At 40.8% G+C, this 19,723-nt stretch overlaps 3 protein-coding genes across 5 annotated transcripts in view; 1 reads left to right on the plus strand and 2 right to left on the minus strand.

The window, feature by feature from the left end:
• Window positions 1-77: 77 nt before the first annotated feature.
• pigc (phosphatidylinositol glycan anchor biosynthesis, class C) lies at window positions 78-2,492 on the minus strand. Its single transcript, XM_068318441.1, has 3 exons — window positions 2,434-2,492; window positions 1,608-1,839; window positions 78-1,522 (listed from the first exon to the last, which is right to left on the minus strand). Exons 2-3 carry the CDS (start codon window positions 1,833-1,835, stop codon window positions 866-868), a joined length of 885 nt encoding a protein of 294 aa, XP_068174542.1. The 5' UTR covers window positions 1,836-1,839; window positions 2,434-2,492; the 3' UTR covers window positions 78-865.
• Window positions 2,493-3,007: 515 nt separating this feature from the next.
• Window positions 3,008-11,722, minus strand: tmed5 (transmembrane p24 trafficking protein 5). Its single transcript, XM_068319362.1, has 4 exons — window positions 11,420-11,722; window positions 9,899-9,996; window positions 9,638-9,818; window positions 3,008-4,902 (listed from the first exon to the last, which is right to left on the minus strand). The coding sequence occupies exons 1-4, from the start codon at window positions 11,606-11,608 to the stop codon at window positions 4,684-4,686; spliced, it is 687 nt and encodes a 228-aa protein (XP_068175463.1). The 5' UTR covers window positions 11,609-11,722; the 3' UTR covers window positions 3,008-4,683.
• A 904-nt stretch (window positions 11,723-12,626) lies between these two features.
• Window positions 12,627-19,723, plus strand: part of suco (SUN domain containing ossification factor) — a 36,120-nt gene continuing 29,023 nt past the window's right edge. For all 3 annotated transcript variants that reach the window (XM_068319152.1, XM_068319153.1, XM_068319154.1), the window contains exon 1: window positions 12,627-12,878. In XM_068319152.1, the coding sequence (XP_068175253.1) occupies window positions 12,826-12,878 (53 nt within the window). In that variant the 5' untranslated portion in view covers window positions 12,627-12,825. The remainder of the gene's footprint in view (window positions 12,879-19,723) is intronic.

Consider the following 19,723-nt stretch of genomic DNA (forward strand, 5'->3'; position numbering starts at 1 on the left):
CATCACATCTCAACTCACACAAAACAAATTCAATCAATTTTGTAACCAATAGTAGTGTCGTGTCAGTAATTTCTGAGATACAAAGGTGTTTAACAGGCTTGTGTGGGCTTCACAGCTAAAAGATGATTCACTTAAAAGTTCTGCCCGTCTGAAAAAATGCATTCTAGTAATCTGAGGTCACACATATTGCAATGTTTACACAGTGAATTTCAGCTGAAGGCCACACAATGGATCCACAAGCAGTAGCAGCATTAAGATTTTGATTTTAAAACCACATATTAGACGGGACGTAATAAGTTCCTCTTTACTGTATTGACAAAATGAACAGAAACAAAAGGTCCGACAATTTCCATCGTTTTCAGACTGAAGAGAGTGACCTTGGAGCTAAAATATCTACTACTCAATTCAAGAGTCAACTGGACCTGGTAGAAAAATGCTGCTCTGGTGCTCTCTGTGGGCTGAAAACATGAAAGGCAGTGAAACAGTTTCAACAGGTGTTCTTCATCAACTCATCTGATCGGCCAATATGATGTCACACACACACACACACACACACACACACAGAGTGTGTCTGGGAACGCAACATGGCGGATGGTTTGGAGTCAGCAGCAACTCAGCTTCTCTTTCCAAGTGATCAGCAGGAGATTGTGTCACAGTTAAATTAGATGTGAATTTTCTTCAACATTCCCTAAAGTTTAGATAGAAATCAAGTTCTTACACAAAGAAAACATTTTTAATCACAGAGCCTTTGAAATCCTTATTTTAATACTTAAATTCAAAGTAAAACTGTCTCAAACATAATAGTGCACAACAGATTCAGACTTTACTTGGCCTACACTTTGCAATTATCTTTTTTTCACACCGTCTAGTGAAGGAAGTGGCTGAGGTCCTCGTGAATCTGAGCCTCATCCCAGGGTCCATGGATGTTGTCCTTGTGCCTCTGTAGCCTGACGAGCAACAGGGGACACAGCAACGTAACGCTCCCCAAGGTCAGGGCTAGGAGTAGAGCTCCCCCTGGTGACTGGGAGCCCAAACCACCCACCCCTCCAATACATACCCCGACACACAACCCGGTAAACTGTCTTGGAGTGTTCTCCCTCAACTTCTGCAGCAGACAGGGCCACAGAGCGAACACCAGAAGAGCACAGCTGAGCATGGCGAAGGTGTGCAGAGCGCCAGGCAACCTGGATGCCAGACACACCGATGCAAACAGGGCTGCGTTTAGGGAGAGGCTGCCGGGTGGTGAGGGGTGGGCATAAGGGAACGACACCAGGTGGGCCAGGAGCATCACGGCTGACATGGCGTATACAGTGTCCGTGCTCACGGACTCTGTCAGTGTCTTTAGAACCGGTGAGAAGCCAAACGTGAAGGAAAGGAAAATAGTGGCACTCTGTAAGTCAGCCAGACGGGTCCGGAGCTCACAGCTTGATTCAAACTGAGACGTCAAAGCTTGATAGAGTCCATAACCCAGGAGGGCGCAGGTAAGGCTGGTCCACAGCAGCCTCTCAGGGGACAGCAGACCCTAAAGAGAAGAGGATTAACAAACCGTAGAATGCAAAGGATTTTATACTGTACTCTTGAGGATCACAGGTTTTCTAGAGCATTACCTGCTCCAGGTAGAGCCAGACAGTGATGAAAATGGCCACACAAGACAGCTGCTGTCCCACAAAGCCTGCCTCCTTCACCACCGGCCAGTAGCGGTACTGCCGGATGCCCTCGTTCCTTCGTAACTCCTCCAGGAACCGCTGGTCCACATAGTTGTCAGGATAAGGCTGGGGCTCCCACAGCACCTTCCTCCAGGGCGCAGCTGGACCTGGAGCACAGTCTGGCCCCATCACCCTGAACACACACACACACACACACACACACACACACACACACACACACACACACACACACACACACACACACACACACACACACACACACACACACATCAGCAAGAACTACAATCCACTTCTTGATGTTCCATGTGAAAAATAAAATCTAGAACAACCCATAACATTGAGCTTTACAGATATCAGATGTTTTCCATCTCTGTCACTAAGAGGGGCCGTGATGGTTCATGTCGATAGAATTCAGTTTGTGTTTACAGCTACACCCAGTCTATTCATCGTGGCGATTCTGTATTTATACACTGAACATTATAAAATTAAATTGTGTTAAGGGACTTTTACGGCCCATCAAACCAGGTGACAAAACCTGGTATTACATCTCTGACGTGTTGTTTGCTGTCAGGTGGAAAAATCCCTCTTTATTCAGTCGATCAGCGCCGCTGATTATAAATGAATTCCTGTTAGTTCCGGATTTGACGCGATAACAAAGAGAAAAAAAAAACACGTCATGCCTCCGTACCTATCAATCAACTTTAAAATGTTGTCGGCGTGTCAAAAAACCCTCAAAACATAAAAATAAAAATGTTTTTTCACCTACCTGAGACGTGCTTATAAGCGACGTTACCGACTGGTCATGTCTTGACCCCGGAAGTGAAGTGATTTTGAGGTCACAGCGCCGCCTGCTGGTAGAAGCTGGAAAAGTCAATCATTAACTGGACCGGTGAACACCGACCAGCAGTTCGAATGTCCGCTGCTTTCTACAGCTCCTGGGAGATCTACACTGGCTGGAATAGTAAAAAAAATACTGTACCTTGATTTTTTTTCTCTCACCAAACCAGGCTAAACTGTCTGAGTACAGAATAATGCCTTCATAACATTTCCAGAGGAATCAGATAATCTGTGTCTGATATTCCCAAAAATGTAATGATTCAATCTTGGTGTGAGGATGAAAAATAACAACGATCAGTTCCTTTCTTTTTAGTTCACCCAAGCTGAATCTGCAGAGTCGAAAAACTAGATGACCCAGTTCAGCACCTCAATGATCGGGGCCTCGAAATTGTGCTCAACAAATATTTAAGACCAGATTTCAGAAAAAAAAGGTTTATAAATCTACAGAACATTAGTTGAATAAATATCACATTGCATCATACCTCCCTTTTCTCAGTGATCCATCACAGTAGTCGAATACTGAAACAGTTAATCTCTTACTCAGGAACTTGGGACATGCTTTTGAAATATTTGTAGTCTTTATTTCATAGAATCTTAAACCAGTTTAAATTAACTAAAATTGTTTGACATCATTGAAGGAAAGAATCTTGACTTTGAGGTTAACATTGAACACAGCAGTGACAGAAGAATAAAGAATGGCGGTAAGAACCTCAACTGACAAGCTAATAACTATTGTCTACACCCACAGAGTTCTCAAAGCTTGTCATTACAGAATGTCTATTAAAAGGCTCCTCAATTATGAAAACGTGATGTCAGTCTGTGATCCTGAGCCGGGAATATTTAGAGAAAGGTCACAAGGCGCTTCAAGCTAAATTAGGGAATAACCATGTTTAATGACAATTGGGTATTCTGTCAGTAACAATAATGAAAAGCCACACACCACTCCTGAGCAATGCTATTTCATTTATGTATCAGTGCACACTCTAAACCTTTTGGGGCGGGGCAGAAAAATAACAATACCTCTGCAATCCATCAAAAGTTACAAGAAAATATTTAAGCAATATTTGAGAACAACAGCCCCTCCTTAAAAGATGTAATAGAAAATCTTGGGACCAACAATGTTAACTCATGCTCAAAATTAGACAAAATGTTCTGTGGTATCAAAGACATAGTGCAAAGATCCGATGTTAGTTTTGAATGGTGGCTAAAATTTGAAGACCAAACAAAGTACAAAGTACACACAAACATTTGAAAAGACGGCTGATGTGGCTGAGGCAGTGAGCAGAGCACCCTTGTAGTGGTGGTGATGACGTTCCAGGTGTCAGTGCGATAGAAATAGACTTAGAAATAGTCACCAGGCTCTGCGTCTTCACACAGTAGGTGTCTGTAAGTAGACACCTGCCAGTCACTCTGAGGCAGAGCTGGCTGCTATTTAGTTCACAAGACAGTCGGATGGCATGTTTGGTGTCCTCCTATAACGCACTCCTTTTGGATGACTGACTCTTTAGTAATGGCTTGAAACAGAACAGTGGCACTGAATTAATGCAAACACAACGTTCAAGGCAAGGGAAGAACTGTTGAAAGGCCTCACAGACTGGAACAAGGCTGGCAGCTTCACACTAACTGCTAAGGCATCGGAAGACAAGAGGAAGACATAACAGTGTGGTTTGCACACATAAATTAGATTCCTCAGACACCACATCATTAAAATATGTCCAAACAGGACAAGAAGTTTTTGCGATTGGCAGTCGGTCTGGTAGCTTCCAGCCTTGTAAAAACAATAATCACATTTTAACTAGAATTAAGTGTGTTATATATCTTCTGTTAAAGATTTACAGCAGCTGAGGAAGACGACTAAACAAAATGCTGGTTTTAAAAAGAGATGGGATAACAGGTTTTCACTCCTGTTCCAAACCAGGGACTCCCATTGTCCATCAAGCTCCAGTGGACTGAAGACCACACCACTGACTGCCATCCTGAACATGATGGAAGTAGGGAAAAAGAGAAAAGGTAAAAATGTCTAGATGCATGTGTGTGTGTGTGCATGTGTTTATGTGTACTGTCTGGCACACTTTGTGTAAACAGTCACAAAGCAGGAGATCTGCTGTTGAAAATCCCATGAGTATCTGTGTGGATGTGGGCTGGTTCCTCCATCGCTGTCGCTCTGTCTGGGCTGGTGTTATGTACGCATTTTCCTTTTATCTTCAAAGAGCGAGCGGACAAGATAGACCTGGAGCCCCGACACCACCATCATGACAACAAGATTTACCACTGACCAAAAGTTCACCCTGTCATTATTACTCTCCTGGAGGTTTCGGTCACGAGCCTCGAACGCTCGCAGTAGCGTCTGGATCTGTACACTTTTGCCGAGTCGACTCTTCACACTGTTGATGGTATCCTGCAGGAGACAATAAGTGGCCAAGTTGTCATGGAATGAGAGTTTTGGATTACACAAATTTCTTTCGCAAAATTTGAGAAAAACTTTTCGACGTTCAGAAACTGGCAGCAAAAAAAAAAATCATGTTGGGTAGGATTTTTGATCATTTTTGCACATGTTACACCTGAGTGGTTTATGTGGGTTGTTTTGGACCTGAAAACACAAGCTCCAGAACCTAGATGGCTTTATCAATGAAAGTGGGTAAAAAATTATCAGAGAGAAAATTACACCTGTGAGAATGCAATATCCAGGGCAACATGACCAGGAGTTTCAGGGCGATGAATGTTCGCCACTTCACAATAGTGCATCAAAGCCTGTGTTATGTAGGCAGAAAACAACAAAGAGTTTCTGTACCCTGGTCGACCGCATGTCATGTACCAGAGTAAGGATGGATGTTGCATTAAATGACATTTTTGGTCTTGTTTCTGTTCTGTACATGTTTCCTCTTGAATGAAACATAATTGTTTAAGTTAGTAAGGAAGAATTTAGGTCTTTAATACCATACAAGACAAACTAATTAAGCAGATGCACAAACATACTGGTGCACTTCTCCATCCCTGGCCTGCACATTCCTTCTGACACTAAACTAACTAAATGCACCACCAAGGTGAAGAGCGGCAGTGGGTCAGCGGTAGAGCAGGTTGTACAAATGATCCAAGATCTGCGGTTCGATTCCCCCTCCTGCCCAGTCATTTTGGAGTGTGAACTGACAGTGGGAAGTGTCAGCCAACACTCAGAAGCGAGCACTGCCGAAGTGCCCTTGAACAAGGCGACATCCCCTTACAAGTTGATCATTAAGGGTGCACCACGAAGGAGGTGCTCACCACCCCACCACCCCCACTTCATGCCTGCAGACCCCTTGTGTGTGTGTGTGTTACAGGGCCTGTACACACTATATATATATATATATATATATATATACACAGTATATACAGTATATACACACACACACACACCGTATTTTCCGCACTATAAGGCGCACCTAAAAGCCTAAAATTTTCTCATAAACCCGTAGTGCGCCTTATAATCCGGTGCGTGTTATATATGGATCAATATTCATATTAATATTGGTTAAAAACATGATCGTTGAAAAAGCCGGCAGTTGGCCGCCAGTCATGCCGCACTCCGCCACCACAGGAGCCCCCTCACAAGGCACTCGGGCCCACGCCCCCTAACAACGGTAGTCAAGGGGCGTCACCGAAGTCCCGGCTCTGACTGAGCTGCTCTCAGGGTAGAGCAGACTGTAGGAGCCCCGGTGATTACGTAGCAAAACATAAGGAACTTTCAACAATTCTATCAATAAAGTTTGCCTGACTGACTGATCTCAGTATTTCTTAACTATCTGGCGTCGGAAATAACCCACTTTAAACTGAATTGGTCTTAAAAATGCCATTGTGCTGTCATCTGGAATCTAGTGACGGTCCATTCTATTAGTCTGCGGAAACACACGGAGAAACTGGCATAAAGGTGAATGAAAGACCCTCAAAGCTGAACTTCAAGCCTTTTCTGAAATTTTAAGAGCAGAGTCACTGCTAGACAAAGGTGCCAACGGGTGCGCTGCATTGATTTACAAATGTAGTTGATAGCTCTGGGGGGGCGGCGGAGGGGCGCATTCAGGCTTGTGTATTCAGTCTGCAGCGACGTGTGGTGAGATTCACGGCGGTGAGACACCGACGTTAAAGTCAGTTCTAGGAGTAAAACAGCGTCATATTTTCCAGTAAATTAACAGCCTGACATTAAAAACTAGTTAAAAATTGTTTAGGACACACAGCAGCAAAGAGCTGCACCTCACCTCCGCCTGGACTACCGATCGATCGAAACAATATTTAATTAATAAACGAAGACGAACGTCGGAGCTTAAATATCTGCTTCGAACTTCAGAGGCCTGTACCATAAAGCAGGATTAAGGCTTAGCGAGATAACGTCAGGCTTAACCCTGGCTTTTCGGTAGCATAAAGGTGGCTGACTTTCTATCAGGCTATGTTGTCGTGGTAACCTATGCTGAACACCTAACCTGCTCAGGAGTAGGATAAGTTCAGGATAAGAGCTCAGCAGGTATAACAGCCCCACCTACTGACCAATCAGTTCTCTTGGAGAATGGGCTGTCCGTTTAATGAGATCTTGGTGCACAGCTTGTGCGAAGAGCGCTCAGGCGCGAGAGAATATTTAGAGATCGCAGTAATCCGTTCGAATTGCCTGAACTGCACGAAAGGTACAGGTTTTGGGGAGAGGGGTTACATTACATCCGTCAGCTGCTGGAGCCTTACATCAGGAATGTAACGCACCACAACCACGCGCTGACAGTCCCGCAGACAGTGTCCATTGCACTGAGGTTCTTTGCCACAGTTAATATATTTCTTAGTGATGTTCGTAATTATTATGATGTCCTTAAATTCCTCGTTGGATGGGTTACAAGCAAGCCACAGATAAACAAATAATTTATTAATGGCATTTTAAGTAAATCATGGATTGATTCATTCATTCATAGGTATTTTTATGTATTCTGTTGGCGATGCCGGAAACCTTGGGAAGAACACAGTATGTAGAGCTATTCATAAAGTCGCAGGGGCTACAATCACATGCCGTAACGAAAAATGTCGTACACACATACATTTATGGAACACACAAATGTCACTGTAGTCAGATATACAAGTGCAGTCACAGTGGGGAATATTATAATGGCACTAACTTCCGCATTGACACAGTTGGCGATTTTGTGCCAGCGATCCTTGCGCCGTTTGGCAGCTGCAACTGTGTTGCTTTTTGCCTGGATTATTGATTTGTACTGCTCGTATTTATTAATTATTATTGTTTGCTCCTCCGTTGTGAAATATGCAGCTCGGGCCGGTTTGTTGTATATTTGCGATTGGTCGTATGCAGCAACCTTCGCCCTTTTTATTTGAGCGCGCAACGAGTGGACATGCCTGAATTGAATTAGTGAGTTGATAGCCGGCTTTATGGTACCGAAAATCTGGAGGGCGGATGTCTCGGTAAGTGAAGCAAGATAAGTAAGAGGAAGCCCAGCTAGGTTCATCAAGCTTTATGGGACAGGCCTCAGATCAGGAAATAATCCGCTCTGTTCGCACGGACTGCACTCGTAACGAATTTAACCAGTTTTTAATGTCAGGTTTTTTAATATGCGTGTTGACTTCTTTCTAAGATGGCAAAGTGATCAAGTGATCAGGTTTCCTTGACGAGGCACAGAATGGCTTATTGACATAACAATAGGGGCCATTCAAAGATAGTCAGGAAGTCATGAATGCAATCATGACTGCCTGAGCAGCGCGGCTCTATCTAGTGGACGGATTGCGCAACTACAGCCACTGCAGTTTATCAAATAAATTTTAATTTTATTGTGTGCGCCTTATAATCCGGTGTGCCTTACATATGAAATAAATTATAAAATAAACAAATTATTGAGGGTGCGCCTTATAGTCCAGTGCGCCTTATAGTGAGGAAAATATTGTGTGTGTGTGTGTGTGTATATTATATATATTATATATATATGGATGTTTGTGATCACTAAATGAGGGCTAGAGCGAGCTTCTAATTTCCCTTGGGGGATTATTGAAAAATACCAGAAAAAAAAATAATTTTTTTTTAAATAAACCCACTGACTTAGGCCCTACCAGGTAGGTCTCCCCTTGCAAAGGAAAAAAATCTTCCTGCACAGCTGGAAGATGCATTTCCTGTCTTTATTAAGGTCCATGTGACGTCTGACAATACTTAAGGCCATTTCGGGTGAAAGGCCGGAGCACAGGCCATTGGGTGGGAGTTGAAACAATTGGAGGACCTCAGTCGATTGGTAGGCGTTTATGACACTGCCTGTTCTTGAGAAACTCTCCCTGTGACTTCATTTGGGTTTCCCCTTAGGCCTCAGCCTGTCTTTATGTGCTCAAGCCTCCATCCTTGTGTGACCTCAAAGTGAACCACGAAGTTCAAAGATTAGATGGTATTAAAGCTATAATTAACAGGTTTTTTTAAACTTCTGCCACTAGATGTCTCTGAATAAAACATAATACATAAGAAAGAAGCACAAGTAGAACAAACTCGTCTTAGCTGCTCTCCTTGCTGAACTACCTAAAATGATGTACCAGAAGTTTTCTTCCCGTTTCACTGTAAGAACTTCCTGCTGGAGTTGCATTCCACTGAGAAACCAGCAGAGTGACTTTATTGTGCACAAGATGTGGCAAATTAAATTTATTTGATATTACGTCATCAGTACTTCATTGACAGTGCTCTACACCTGAATAATAAAGAGGTCAGTTAATCAAACAAACACATGTTTTAGTCATTTAACTCTCTCAGTAAAGACAAAACCTTTTATTATGTGCAATGGAAATGCTCACAGTCTGCCAGCATGGCTGGACAGCACAGCTCTGAGTGACTACAGCCCCACAATGGAAAGACCCTTCTTGTGGAGGATTTGCATTCTATTTTGGGGGAGAGCCTGTGGGGTCACCTTGCACCCCATCCCCACCCCCACCCCCCATCATCCTGTGAACATAGGAGGCTTAATGACAATTATCTCCATGGCAGACAAGTTAGAATAAAAAGAACTTTTAATATATTTTAACACTTCATTTAAAAAATGCTCCAAAATTCCCACACAATTTCAATTTTTTTATACAAGCCACTGTTTGAATATTAATACATTTTCCTAAATAATACACCATGTAGACAACAGCAGACTCACCATGATGTCTTCCAGCTTCATGTCCAGCATGTCGGTTCCATGGACATACTCTTTCCAGTCATCTGGATCTTCATCTGCATCCATATTGTCCAAGATCAACTCAAAGAAGATGATCTTCTCTGAGACTTTACTGAATGTGTTGTCGAAGCAGAACATGTAGTCTCCATCCTCAGTTTCAACACTGCAGAAAAACGATCACAGTTACGAAGAGCTTGTCTCAGTAATGCACAGGTAGGTGTCCGGATCACATTCATAACATACGTGTGCACGCCGTCTGACTTGCGGTAGTCACGGTATAGCAATGCTCCAGAAGGAGAGGAGATTTCAAAATCTACATCAAGGCCGGCTCCATCTAATACCTGCAAGTAGTTGAGAACAGCATGAAATAAAAAAAGACACAATAATACTTTCTAGAGGGGGTTTACCTGCACAACATCTCGATATCAATGCAAAACATGCATTCAATTTGAGAAATACTGTATTTTTCCTTCCGTGTCTCCCTCATTCCACATTAGATGTGATGAACCTCAACATCACAGACACAACAGTAGCTGTTGAATTTTTTTTGACGTGTGACCGAATTGATAAACTGTCTGAAGTTTTAATGTATTAAGTGTTTTATAATGCACCACATATCTTTAACAGTGGGCAGGTCTCGATTCCATCCAAGACAGTGTAGTAACTGGAATCCATTTACTCTAAAGTGATACCGTTACAAAACAGCAGAATGTGTTTGTTGTCAAATAGCAGGGAGGTCCCTGAAAGACATCACGTGGATGGCAGCATCTGTTCCAAACTCTGTAGGTACCTTTCAGAATGAATGTTGCCTTCACAAATATGATTTCTACATGCCGTCATTAATGCTAGGTTTTAAACTTTGAGCTGGTAAAAGGCTGGATGGTCCTTCCCCCACCCCTCCCTCATCATTAACAATTTAAGACTTTATCTCAAGAAGAATTTAATCAAATTCATCTCAAACAATCGCAGCCCAAGGTCAGCCGTCTCTTGCTGACATGTATGTGGCTTTTAATTTGCATGTACTGTACATCTACAGCAGAAAACTGTCTGCTGTGTTAATGGTTCCACGTGAAAAAATTGATATAATAAAAAAGAAGACATGCCAAATATATTGTTTTGTGTAGTTTTCAATTTGGATTTACCACATACAGTATTCTGATTATTTCTAGAAAGGCATCTGCATCTTTTCTCATTGAGTGTTCAGATGTGGTTTATTTCCAGTGTGTTTTCTCTATACATCATACAGACAACATTGACAACAATGTTGATACAACATACAATCAACAAGTTCGAACAAATTAAATTACCATTCAACTCTGAAATAAAAAAACCCCCAAAAACCCTGAATTTCCAACGTTAAGTGTCCCAATCTCATTTCTGAACGCGTTACAGCTGAACGATATATTTTAAATTGTGAAACTTGTTCAATTGTTCCAAAAAACCCCCGACATTTCACTGGGTTCTTCACATTTTGACCATCCATTACTAAAACCATTATTCCTCTCCTTGTTAAATATGATCTGATTTATGGAGAGACTATATATTTTAAAAACACATTTTAAGATGTGTTAACTCTTTATTTATGGCATGAAATTCGAAACGGAGTCATTAAATTCATGACTAATGTTGTGTCGATGTTGAGTTCCGCTTCACTTACTGATGAACCGGATGTCTCCAGAAAGATAAAGATCAAGATAAAGACAGCTGATTTGCATTCATGTTTCACAATTTTGTACTGGATTATATCACGGGAGTATTTATAACCTGATATTCAATTTCCAGAGAGGCATCCTTCTTCATGGTCTGGAAGAAACACTCCTTGCGCCCAGCGGGTAGAGTGAAAGTAAAGTCGCTATCCATGGACTGAGAGAAGGCAGCTAGGACCACAAATGTGTCCGAGACGAGAGCAGCAAACACGGCTAGGATACACGTCAGTGCCCGGACCACCTGCATAGTCGAGCTGTGGGTTCGAAAGTCCACAAGAACCAAAACAGTGTGAACGTGGCTAACGAATCTGCCGCGACAGCAGCAACGTTGTATGTTGCCTGAAACTTCTCTTCTGTTGAAATGTTCACAGCGCTGTCGGAAGTTGAGGACCCCGCCCGTTTAAAATAATTGCGCATTATTTATTAATTTAGTTTTAAAAAAAACCACCTCTTTGATACACTTTAATCTGATAAATGTAGACTGCTCTGTGGTTTATTCATCATTCAATAAAAATTAGTTACACTACAAAATAGAGGCATATTTCTAAGGCACTATTAGAATTATGTTCTGGGATTTGTAGTTTTTCTTCTTCCGTGCCGGAAACAGGTAACCGGGTTGTGTCAGATAAAATTCCTTCTGATTACGTCACAAAGGTTGACGTGAGGACTATGTATACACGTTTAAGTTTTGTTTTATTTTGCGGTTGGGAGGGAATTAAAAAACATGTATTCCAAAATGAACCTCAAATATTCTTTTTCCTGTTCTTATTCATATTTAGTTATTCCATAAACCTTTGTAACATAAAAATGACAAAATTTAACTGGACGAATAAATGCTTTTAAATAAATGCCTATCTCTTAACATGTTTAGGATTTAATATTTTCCGTACATAATGTTCATATGAAGACAAATATACACTATGTTCACATCCTTGCAGCAGCCACCAACAACTTCATGAAGTGATTTGATTTTCAACATGCTCGCCTTTACAAAAGCACAGACTTCCGTTTACACTCAGCCGTTTGACATGTTATTGTGGAATAACTTCGACATTCTATTGCTTTTCGATTTTGCTCTTCGAAGCTAGGTGACGCGTCAAGATCAACTGCCTTTAACTAGAGGGTGTTGGCTTTAGAATTTGTTATATATCATGTGATTGGCCACTTTATAAAGAGCTTTAATGTGATTGGCTAGATGTAAAGTAGAGGTGGAGCTTACCCAGCGTCAGCCACCAGTCATCTGCAGTTGCTATTAAAGCTGAAAGGGAAGCGGACTACTGAGCAGCTCAATGAAAAATTAGTATATTGCAATTGTAGTTTTTTGGCACAGAAGATACCCGTCTGTTCATTAATAATCTACAGAGGACCCCAACCAACAAATTAATAATTTTTTGGTGTATTTTGTAGCCGCGAGACGTCTGTTAAGATCCTGAGAGCGAGGATGTTGGTCCCCGCGGGAAGATAATGAAGAGGCTGCGTGTTTTGTTGGTGTGCCTCATTGTAGCTCTCCTGTGCTGGTAAGCTAGCTCGACATCTTCATCTCCATTCACAAGATTCGTGACACGTCAAAGAATTGGCAGTCTTGGCAATAGATGGACCAAGTTAAATAATTACTCCCACGTGTGTGATACTGCTTTGTTCTAAATGTTGCTTTACGTATAGTATCCGTAAATAATGTCCAGTGACAGGAATCCTCCTACATCGCTAACATCAGCTAGTCATGGAAGTAGTGCTGTGACGTTCCGTCAAACTGGAAAGTACGACCCCATCATTGCTTGATCAATACCAACCATAACTAGTTCATAATGTATGTTTTCATTGTACTTATTTATGTATTTATTTTAGGGAGAACTTGATCTAACTAACTGACGGTAAACAACATATAAAAACAGATCCCTTTTGAAAGAGTTCAGCGTTCGGTGTATTATTTTTGGTCAACATTTATGTCGATGTAGTTCTGATTTTATCTCACCCAACAGTTCACTTTCATTAAATGAAAACCATGGTTTCTTTGATAAAGAGGTGCTTAGAAGTAACTTGATTGAGCAATAGGTACACGTGTACTTCATCACAGGATGTATGAGATAAATTCAAAACTTTAGGAGCGAGAGTCTGTGTAAAGGTAAAAGCAACGTGAGGTTATTGATTTCAAGTGTAATTGCATTCGTGTTGATGACAAGGTTCCAATTAGCAAACCGATCAACATCACACAAGTTGGTGATGCAGGAGCAGTGAACTGTTAGAATTTCCAGTAAATGACACCAACAGCTGTTTTGCTGGACTGAGTCAGAAATGATTCAGTTGTGGTAAGACTGCCACTAACGATCTTTGTCAATTAATTCACGTGTGAGGTTCTTGATCATTATTGATCATTATTTAGTCGTCTAACAGTAGTGATGCTGAGACTGACTTGTCTTCTCTCACTGTTTCCTCAATGTGTTTGAAACACATTTGGAAAAAAAAATTTTTTTAGAATGAAAAGTATGAGTGTTATGTAAAACCCTCATCAATATATAAAACTATTCAGTCTGGTCTGAAGTCCTTCCACAGTGGTGCTGCTTACCAAAAGTAATGCAGTTTGGTAAAAATAAGTCTGACTATTCCTTATCCCTTGGTCAGACTGAAATGGAATATCCTATTTAAATAATTGTTTTAGGCTTCTTTTTGTAACCCTGTTATACCGTGGAACAGTAATATCTATCCCTGTACATTAGATATTGCCAAGAAAAGAGGTAAATATTAAAAAAGTAAAGTAAATAGTAGAACATGAAAATGAGAAGGTAGAACAGAAATGAAGAATCAACTTATTTTTTCCTCAGTCTTTTCAAGAAAGGTGAAATGTAATGAAGAATTCAGACATAATAATGAATGAGGGTATTTTCCATTGTCACAATTAAATTTAGTTAATCTTGCCTTAGAGGTGTTATTTGTGCGCCATTTTCGCCTCTCAAAAGCTAATGACCATGCAACCACATGCACAGACTTCATTACCAATGCAAACCCTTTTTAGTGTACTGCTGTCAACATCTCACTCCTCTGTGCCAACTTTCACACATCCCAGTGAGAAGGGAGATGACTGCAGTCCATGTATTAATCTAATGGTTTACAATGAAGCTGTAGGGCTTCATATGAACAGTGATGAAAACTGTGAAGGTTCATTCTCCATCAGGTGGCAGTTGAGGCATTTTGTGTAATTTTGTTTCATGTAGTCAAGTCTTTTCTTCCTTGTTTTGTTATGAGTCTTTTTTTGCTCAGCTCAGAGATCTCCAAAGTCTGCAGTGCTCGGCCAGGCACAGCAAATGTATTCTGAGTGTATCATGCTGATACACTTATCAACAGAAAGTTCACTGTATTTACACCCTTGCTTGCTTGAACTATTTTACTGTCTACGTGCCAGTATTGGCATGAAGGTGCTCATCTCCAGCTAAACTTGATTGTCAGTAGTGATAGTTTAACACACACACACACACACACACACACACACACACACACACACACACACACACACACACACACACACACACACACCTATTTTCCTCACCGCTTAGGGGGTAATTTCAGTGCTTAAATGTTGGTTGAGTGTGATCTGTTAGCCATCTTCTGTTGTAACCACTCTTGTGGCACTTCAAAAAATGAGGAAGCTTATTTTTCTATTTTCTCTCAAGCAGGTGGAAACATTTTCCCAATGTATGTTGGAAATTTTTTCGTTTTTTCAGTTGAACGTGCAAGAAAAATGATTGCATGTTTCATCACCCAATTTTGTCCCTGTGCCATAGGCATGTTAAATTCACAGCCATTTGAGATTATCATGCAACATGATTACCTAGAGATAATACTGAAGCCAACTGATCAGCAAGGTTTTACAAAGTATTGCATTTCATTGCACTATTCTCCAATAACCCATTGGATAATTGCTCACAATGCTGCATTCTCACAATGTAATTAAGTAATTTAGATGTTGTGGTGCTGACTCATATTTTATGCATTTAATTGCTTTGAAGCCATATAAATTACTTCATTGAGTGTTTTATTGTATATTTTGTTGTTCCTCTTTATAATACCCAGAATTGTTTGTACTTTACATTTTGACACAAGCCCAGTAAGAGGACATCACAGGACTTTGCATCAGCAACATGTTTCCTTTCCTAGATCTTCTTTAGGACAAACAGGACTATATGGATTTTATTTGTTCAGGATTTCGCTGCAAAAAATCTTGTCAAAGAAAAAACAAACCTCGCAATGAGTGGGCAAGCTATTGGAACTGGACTTTGAAGTATGCTAAAAGTGTGCTGAACAACAAAAAAAAGCAGACTTGAAATTTTGCTCTTGACTGTCTGCTGCTTTGTCTGGAGACTCTCCCCTCTAACTTGTTAAAATGCAACGTGACCACCATACAGAGAGAAGCCAGAGTGTAGCCAGAGATCCCTGTCCTGAAAATAGCTGTATCCTGCCCACATTGTTAAAGTTCCCTTTTCCAAAGAGTTGTTGCACAACTGGATCCTCTTTGTGTTGCCTTTGTGCATCAGTGGCTGGAGAACCTGTTGTCATGATCAGACTTCTTGTATTTCTCAGCAGCAGACGCTCAGCTCAGCTGTACACGGCACTGAGGCTAAATGACAGAGAAACAGAGAAGCCTCTGTGTGGGTTTTTTATTTGGTCAATCCAGTACTGAAAAGGGAGGCAGGATGGATTTTGAAGGTAAAGTGGAAGGTAATAGAGCTTGACTGTTGCATTATTCCTGCCATTCATGGGAGCTCATCACCTCCACACTACTTAACATCCAGCTGTCTTGGTATTACTTTCATGGACTGGTGTTTGTGTGGTGAGACCAGCGATGTTGTGTGGTCTAGAGACAGTGTCACTGAGGAAAAGACAGGAGGCAGAGCTGGAGGTAGCAGAGATGAAGATGCTGAGGTTCTCTTTGGGTAGTGACCAGGAAGGATAGGATCAGGAATGAGTACATCAGAGGGACAGCACATGTTAGAGGTTTTGGAGATAAAATCAGAGAAGCCAAACTGAGATGGTTTGGACATGTCCAGAAGAGAGATGGTGAATATATTGGTTGAAGGATTCAGAGTTTTGAACTGCCAGGCAGGAGGCCTAGAGGAAGACCAAAGAGGAGGTTTATGGATGTAATGAGGGAAGACATGAAGGTAGTTGGTGTGAGAGAAGAGGATGCAAAGGACAGGGTGGAGGCAATTGATTCGCTGTGGCGACCCCTGAAGGGAAAAGCCGAAAGAAGAAGAAGAGACTAGTGTTTCTTCCATGATTTACAGCATGTGTGTCCTGACACATGTATTTTTTCTCACCCTTTGCTCTGCCCTCATTGGATCACTCATTTGTTGTTTGCGGTGCTCTGGTTGTGTCCTGCTCTGATTGGTCTCTGGGCCTTATAAATGCTTTGTGGTTGAAACTTTAAGGAATACTTTAAATCAGAGGATGGAATACCTCTGGTGTATTAAATCTGTTTAACCCTTTTCGCCTGTTGTAGCAGCATGTTAGCCATCAATCATGAGTTATTTATTGAGCAAAAACTCGTTGACTGGTTTATGGGTAGCTGTCACATTAATCTGTAATTTTAATCATTTTTCAAATGTTTGAAACAGTTGATGACATTCTTCAGTAACTCAGTCATATTTAAAATTCTGCCAAATTTGTTCTGCTTTTTGAACACCAAATATTAACCTTCCATAAATGACATGACTCACTCCTTTTGAAGGAACAATTACTTAAATGGAAAAAAATATTCAATGCAACACCATTCTTTAGGAAATCACTAAAACTTCATTCATACAGTAGCAGAGAAACATGTAGATTAAGTTTGGTTCATTTTGTTATCCTTAGCTGACTAAGTCATGTCTCTTAGCAAAGATGAAGCATATCTGACAAATGGCATATCAGTTTTTTCTGATGTTCTCTATTTAATTTTTTTTTTTTTAAATGAATACTTAAACATTAGTGTGCTGAAGGTGAATATGCTGAAGCTTTGTCCTTGAATGAAAAAGCAGGCCCAGAACTCGTGTTGCAAGACCTAATTGTGGGTTGTCTTTTATCGCAGATTAAAGATTACTCTATAATGTGTGTCTATTGTCAGAATCATAGGAATTCAATTTGAAAAATAGATTGGGGCTGAAATGTTTAGTCAGTTGATTAATTGATCAAGAGAACAACTAAAGTAATTTATCAAGGAGCAATGCTAAACATTTGCTGGCCTCAGGCCTGTTGACTGATTATTATATATGTTTTGTGATATAACTGAATAACTGTGTTTTTTATAGCTTTTATATGGACACTTGTCATCATGTCACCGTCTATTCTACGTTAAGTATTCATTGATTTCACCGCTTACATTGTAGAATTGGCTGGCAGATTGAAAATAACTTGTAAATAATATGAGATTGTTTCCATTGCTCTGACTAAAGCACTGAGGTGCAAATCAGTATCAATGCCAGTGGGTGTATGGCACCTCGTACATCAGTTTAGTAATAAAAATTTTCTTGCCTCAGTTGGAGACAAGAGGCTCCATCTTCCTGTTGTAGCAGGCTATGATGAAGTCCAAATTGCAGTAGAAATTCATTGCAATTACACTCCGGATGTATCACCAGTGCATCACAGGGCTCGGTTAAGGCCATTAAAAAATTTGGTAATCATTAAATACATTTATTTATCTACAATTTCATATGTGTACATGGTGATTTTTTTTCAGTATCTTGAATTTTATACTGAGGCATTGGAGCTTTCTTTTTCAGAGAAGTCATTCATACACATCTTATATTCTGCTGTGGCTGCACCTCCTATAGAATTGGCTAAGTGTGGAAATAACTGATTAGAATTAGCCAGTATTTTTGAGAAATGAGACGAAGAGAGCTCTGACTCTAATCAAATTCCCTCTAGTGCTTTGTTTTTTGCCTTGTATAAAAGAACTGAAATGGCTTCTGTCTTCTTGAATACCTCAGGTGGATAATTTCAAATGCATCAAGGCAAACATCATTAACTAGCCACCCATCCTCTTTATTTGATGATTGCATGATAGGTTTGTATTATAACTAACATTAGCCCTTTTATAAAGTTTAAACTTCACAACATTTCATCCTTACTGTCCGTAACTATCTTCAGTGAACCCACAGAACTACTTTTTGACACACTTTACATTCTGGCAGCAGGAATGTTTTTTGTAGGATCCTTGAACATTTTTCTGCCAGTAGTTGGTCTGCAGTGAAGCTGAATGCAAGCCGGCAGCCTCGAGGTCTGTTAGTGGTTAAAAGGGAAAATGTCATGTTTACTTGGTGGATAGTTTTGTGAGGTTGGAGATTGTAAGGTATAAAAGGTGGACCATCAGGACACAATCTCAGTATTTTTTGTTTGTGTGAGAAAGTATGTGAAAGGGAAACGTTGATTTGAGTTTTTGGCACATGAGAATACGGTTTGATTTTTTTTTTTTGGTGTGTGTATGTTTGAGCTTGTGGATTCATGAACATATAATAAGAATGCATTATGTATTGAACATTTTCGATAGTTGACTGAGTCAGGAGTTGGTTTGCCTTTTCCCCATGCTCTTGAGAAAAGCTTTTTTCTCTCTTGAACACACTCCGGTTTCTCCTGCTCCCCTTCCCCCTCTTGCTGGGCTTGTTACTGTTTACCTTCTCCAGCTACTGACTGGTTTTGCTTATACTGCATGTTGTGGTCCATTTCTGTCATTCACTTTGTTGAACATTTAGTGTTGTATGCTGCCAATGTGTGCAGGCATATGTGTGCGCCCATATGTATTGTGGGGGTGGGGTAATATGCAGAATGCACACATGACTCATAAAAGAACATTGTGTACTTGAAGTCATGATGACATGCTTTTTGTCAATCTTGCAACATGAAGACATACCAGTGCCATCATATTTACTTTCTCTAGTTGCCCCATGAATGCAAACGCCTAAAATCTTATTTAGGAAGTCAAAATAAATGGATTTGTCATGGAATTAAATGGGTAGAACACGTCAAGGTAGTTGCTTCAGCTGTAGGTGCCGCTGTCTGAGTCTAATGTAAGCATTGACATATTAAAGCATGTCAGTTTCCTGTGTTTTATTCCACGTCCCATTGGGGCTTGCTGTCTACTGATGTGAATGTTTGGTGAGTTTTTGTTCTCCCACTGTGCCCGCTGATGCACGAACGCCAAGAATGTGCATTATTGTACCCACACCCACCCATGCCGCTAACCCACGCTGGCAAAGTGGCTTTGCCTTTCAAATGACATTATATCACATGGCTGCGTCTTTCGGTCCCTTTGTCCAGGCTCACTGTTACTGATTTCCCCTTCTTAAACCTTTTGTCTCCCTGTCTGACTGCGAAACTCCGACGCTTCAGTGTCTCA

This window comes from Antennarius striatus, chromosome 7 (assembly GCF_040054535.1).
Source record: "Antennarius striatus isolate MH-2024 chromosome 7, ASM4005453v1, whole genome shotgun sequence".
In the NCBI taxonomy this organism is placed as follows: Eukaryota; Metazoa; Chordata; class Actinopteri; order Lophiiformes; family Antennariidae; genus Antennarius; species Antennarius striatus.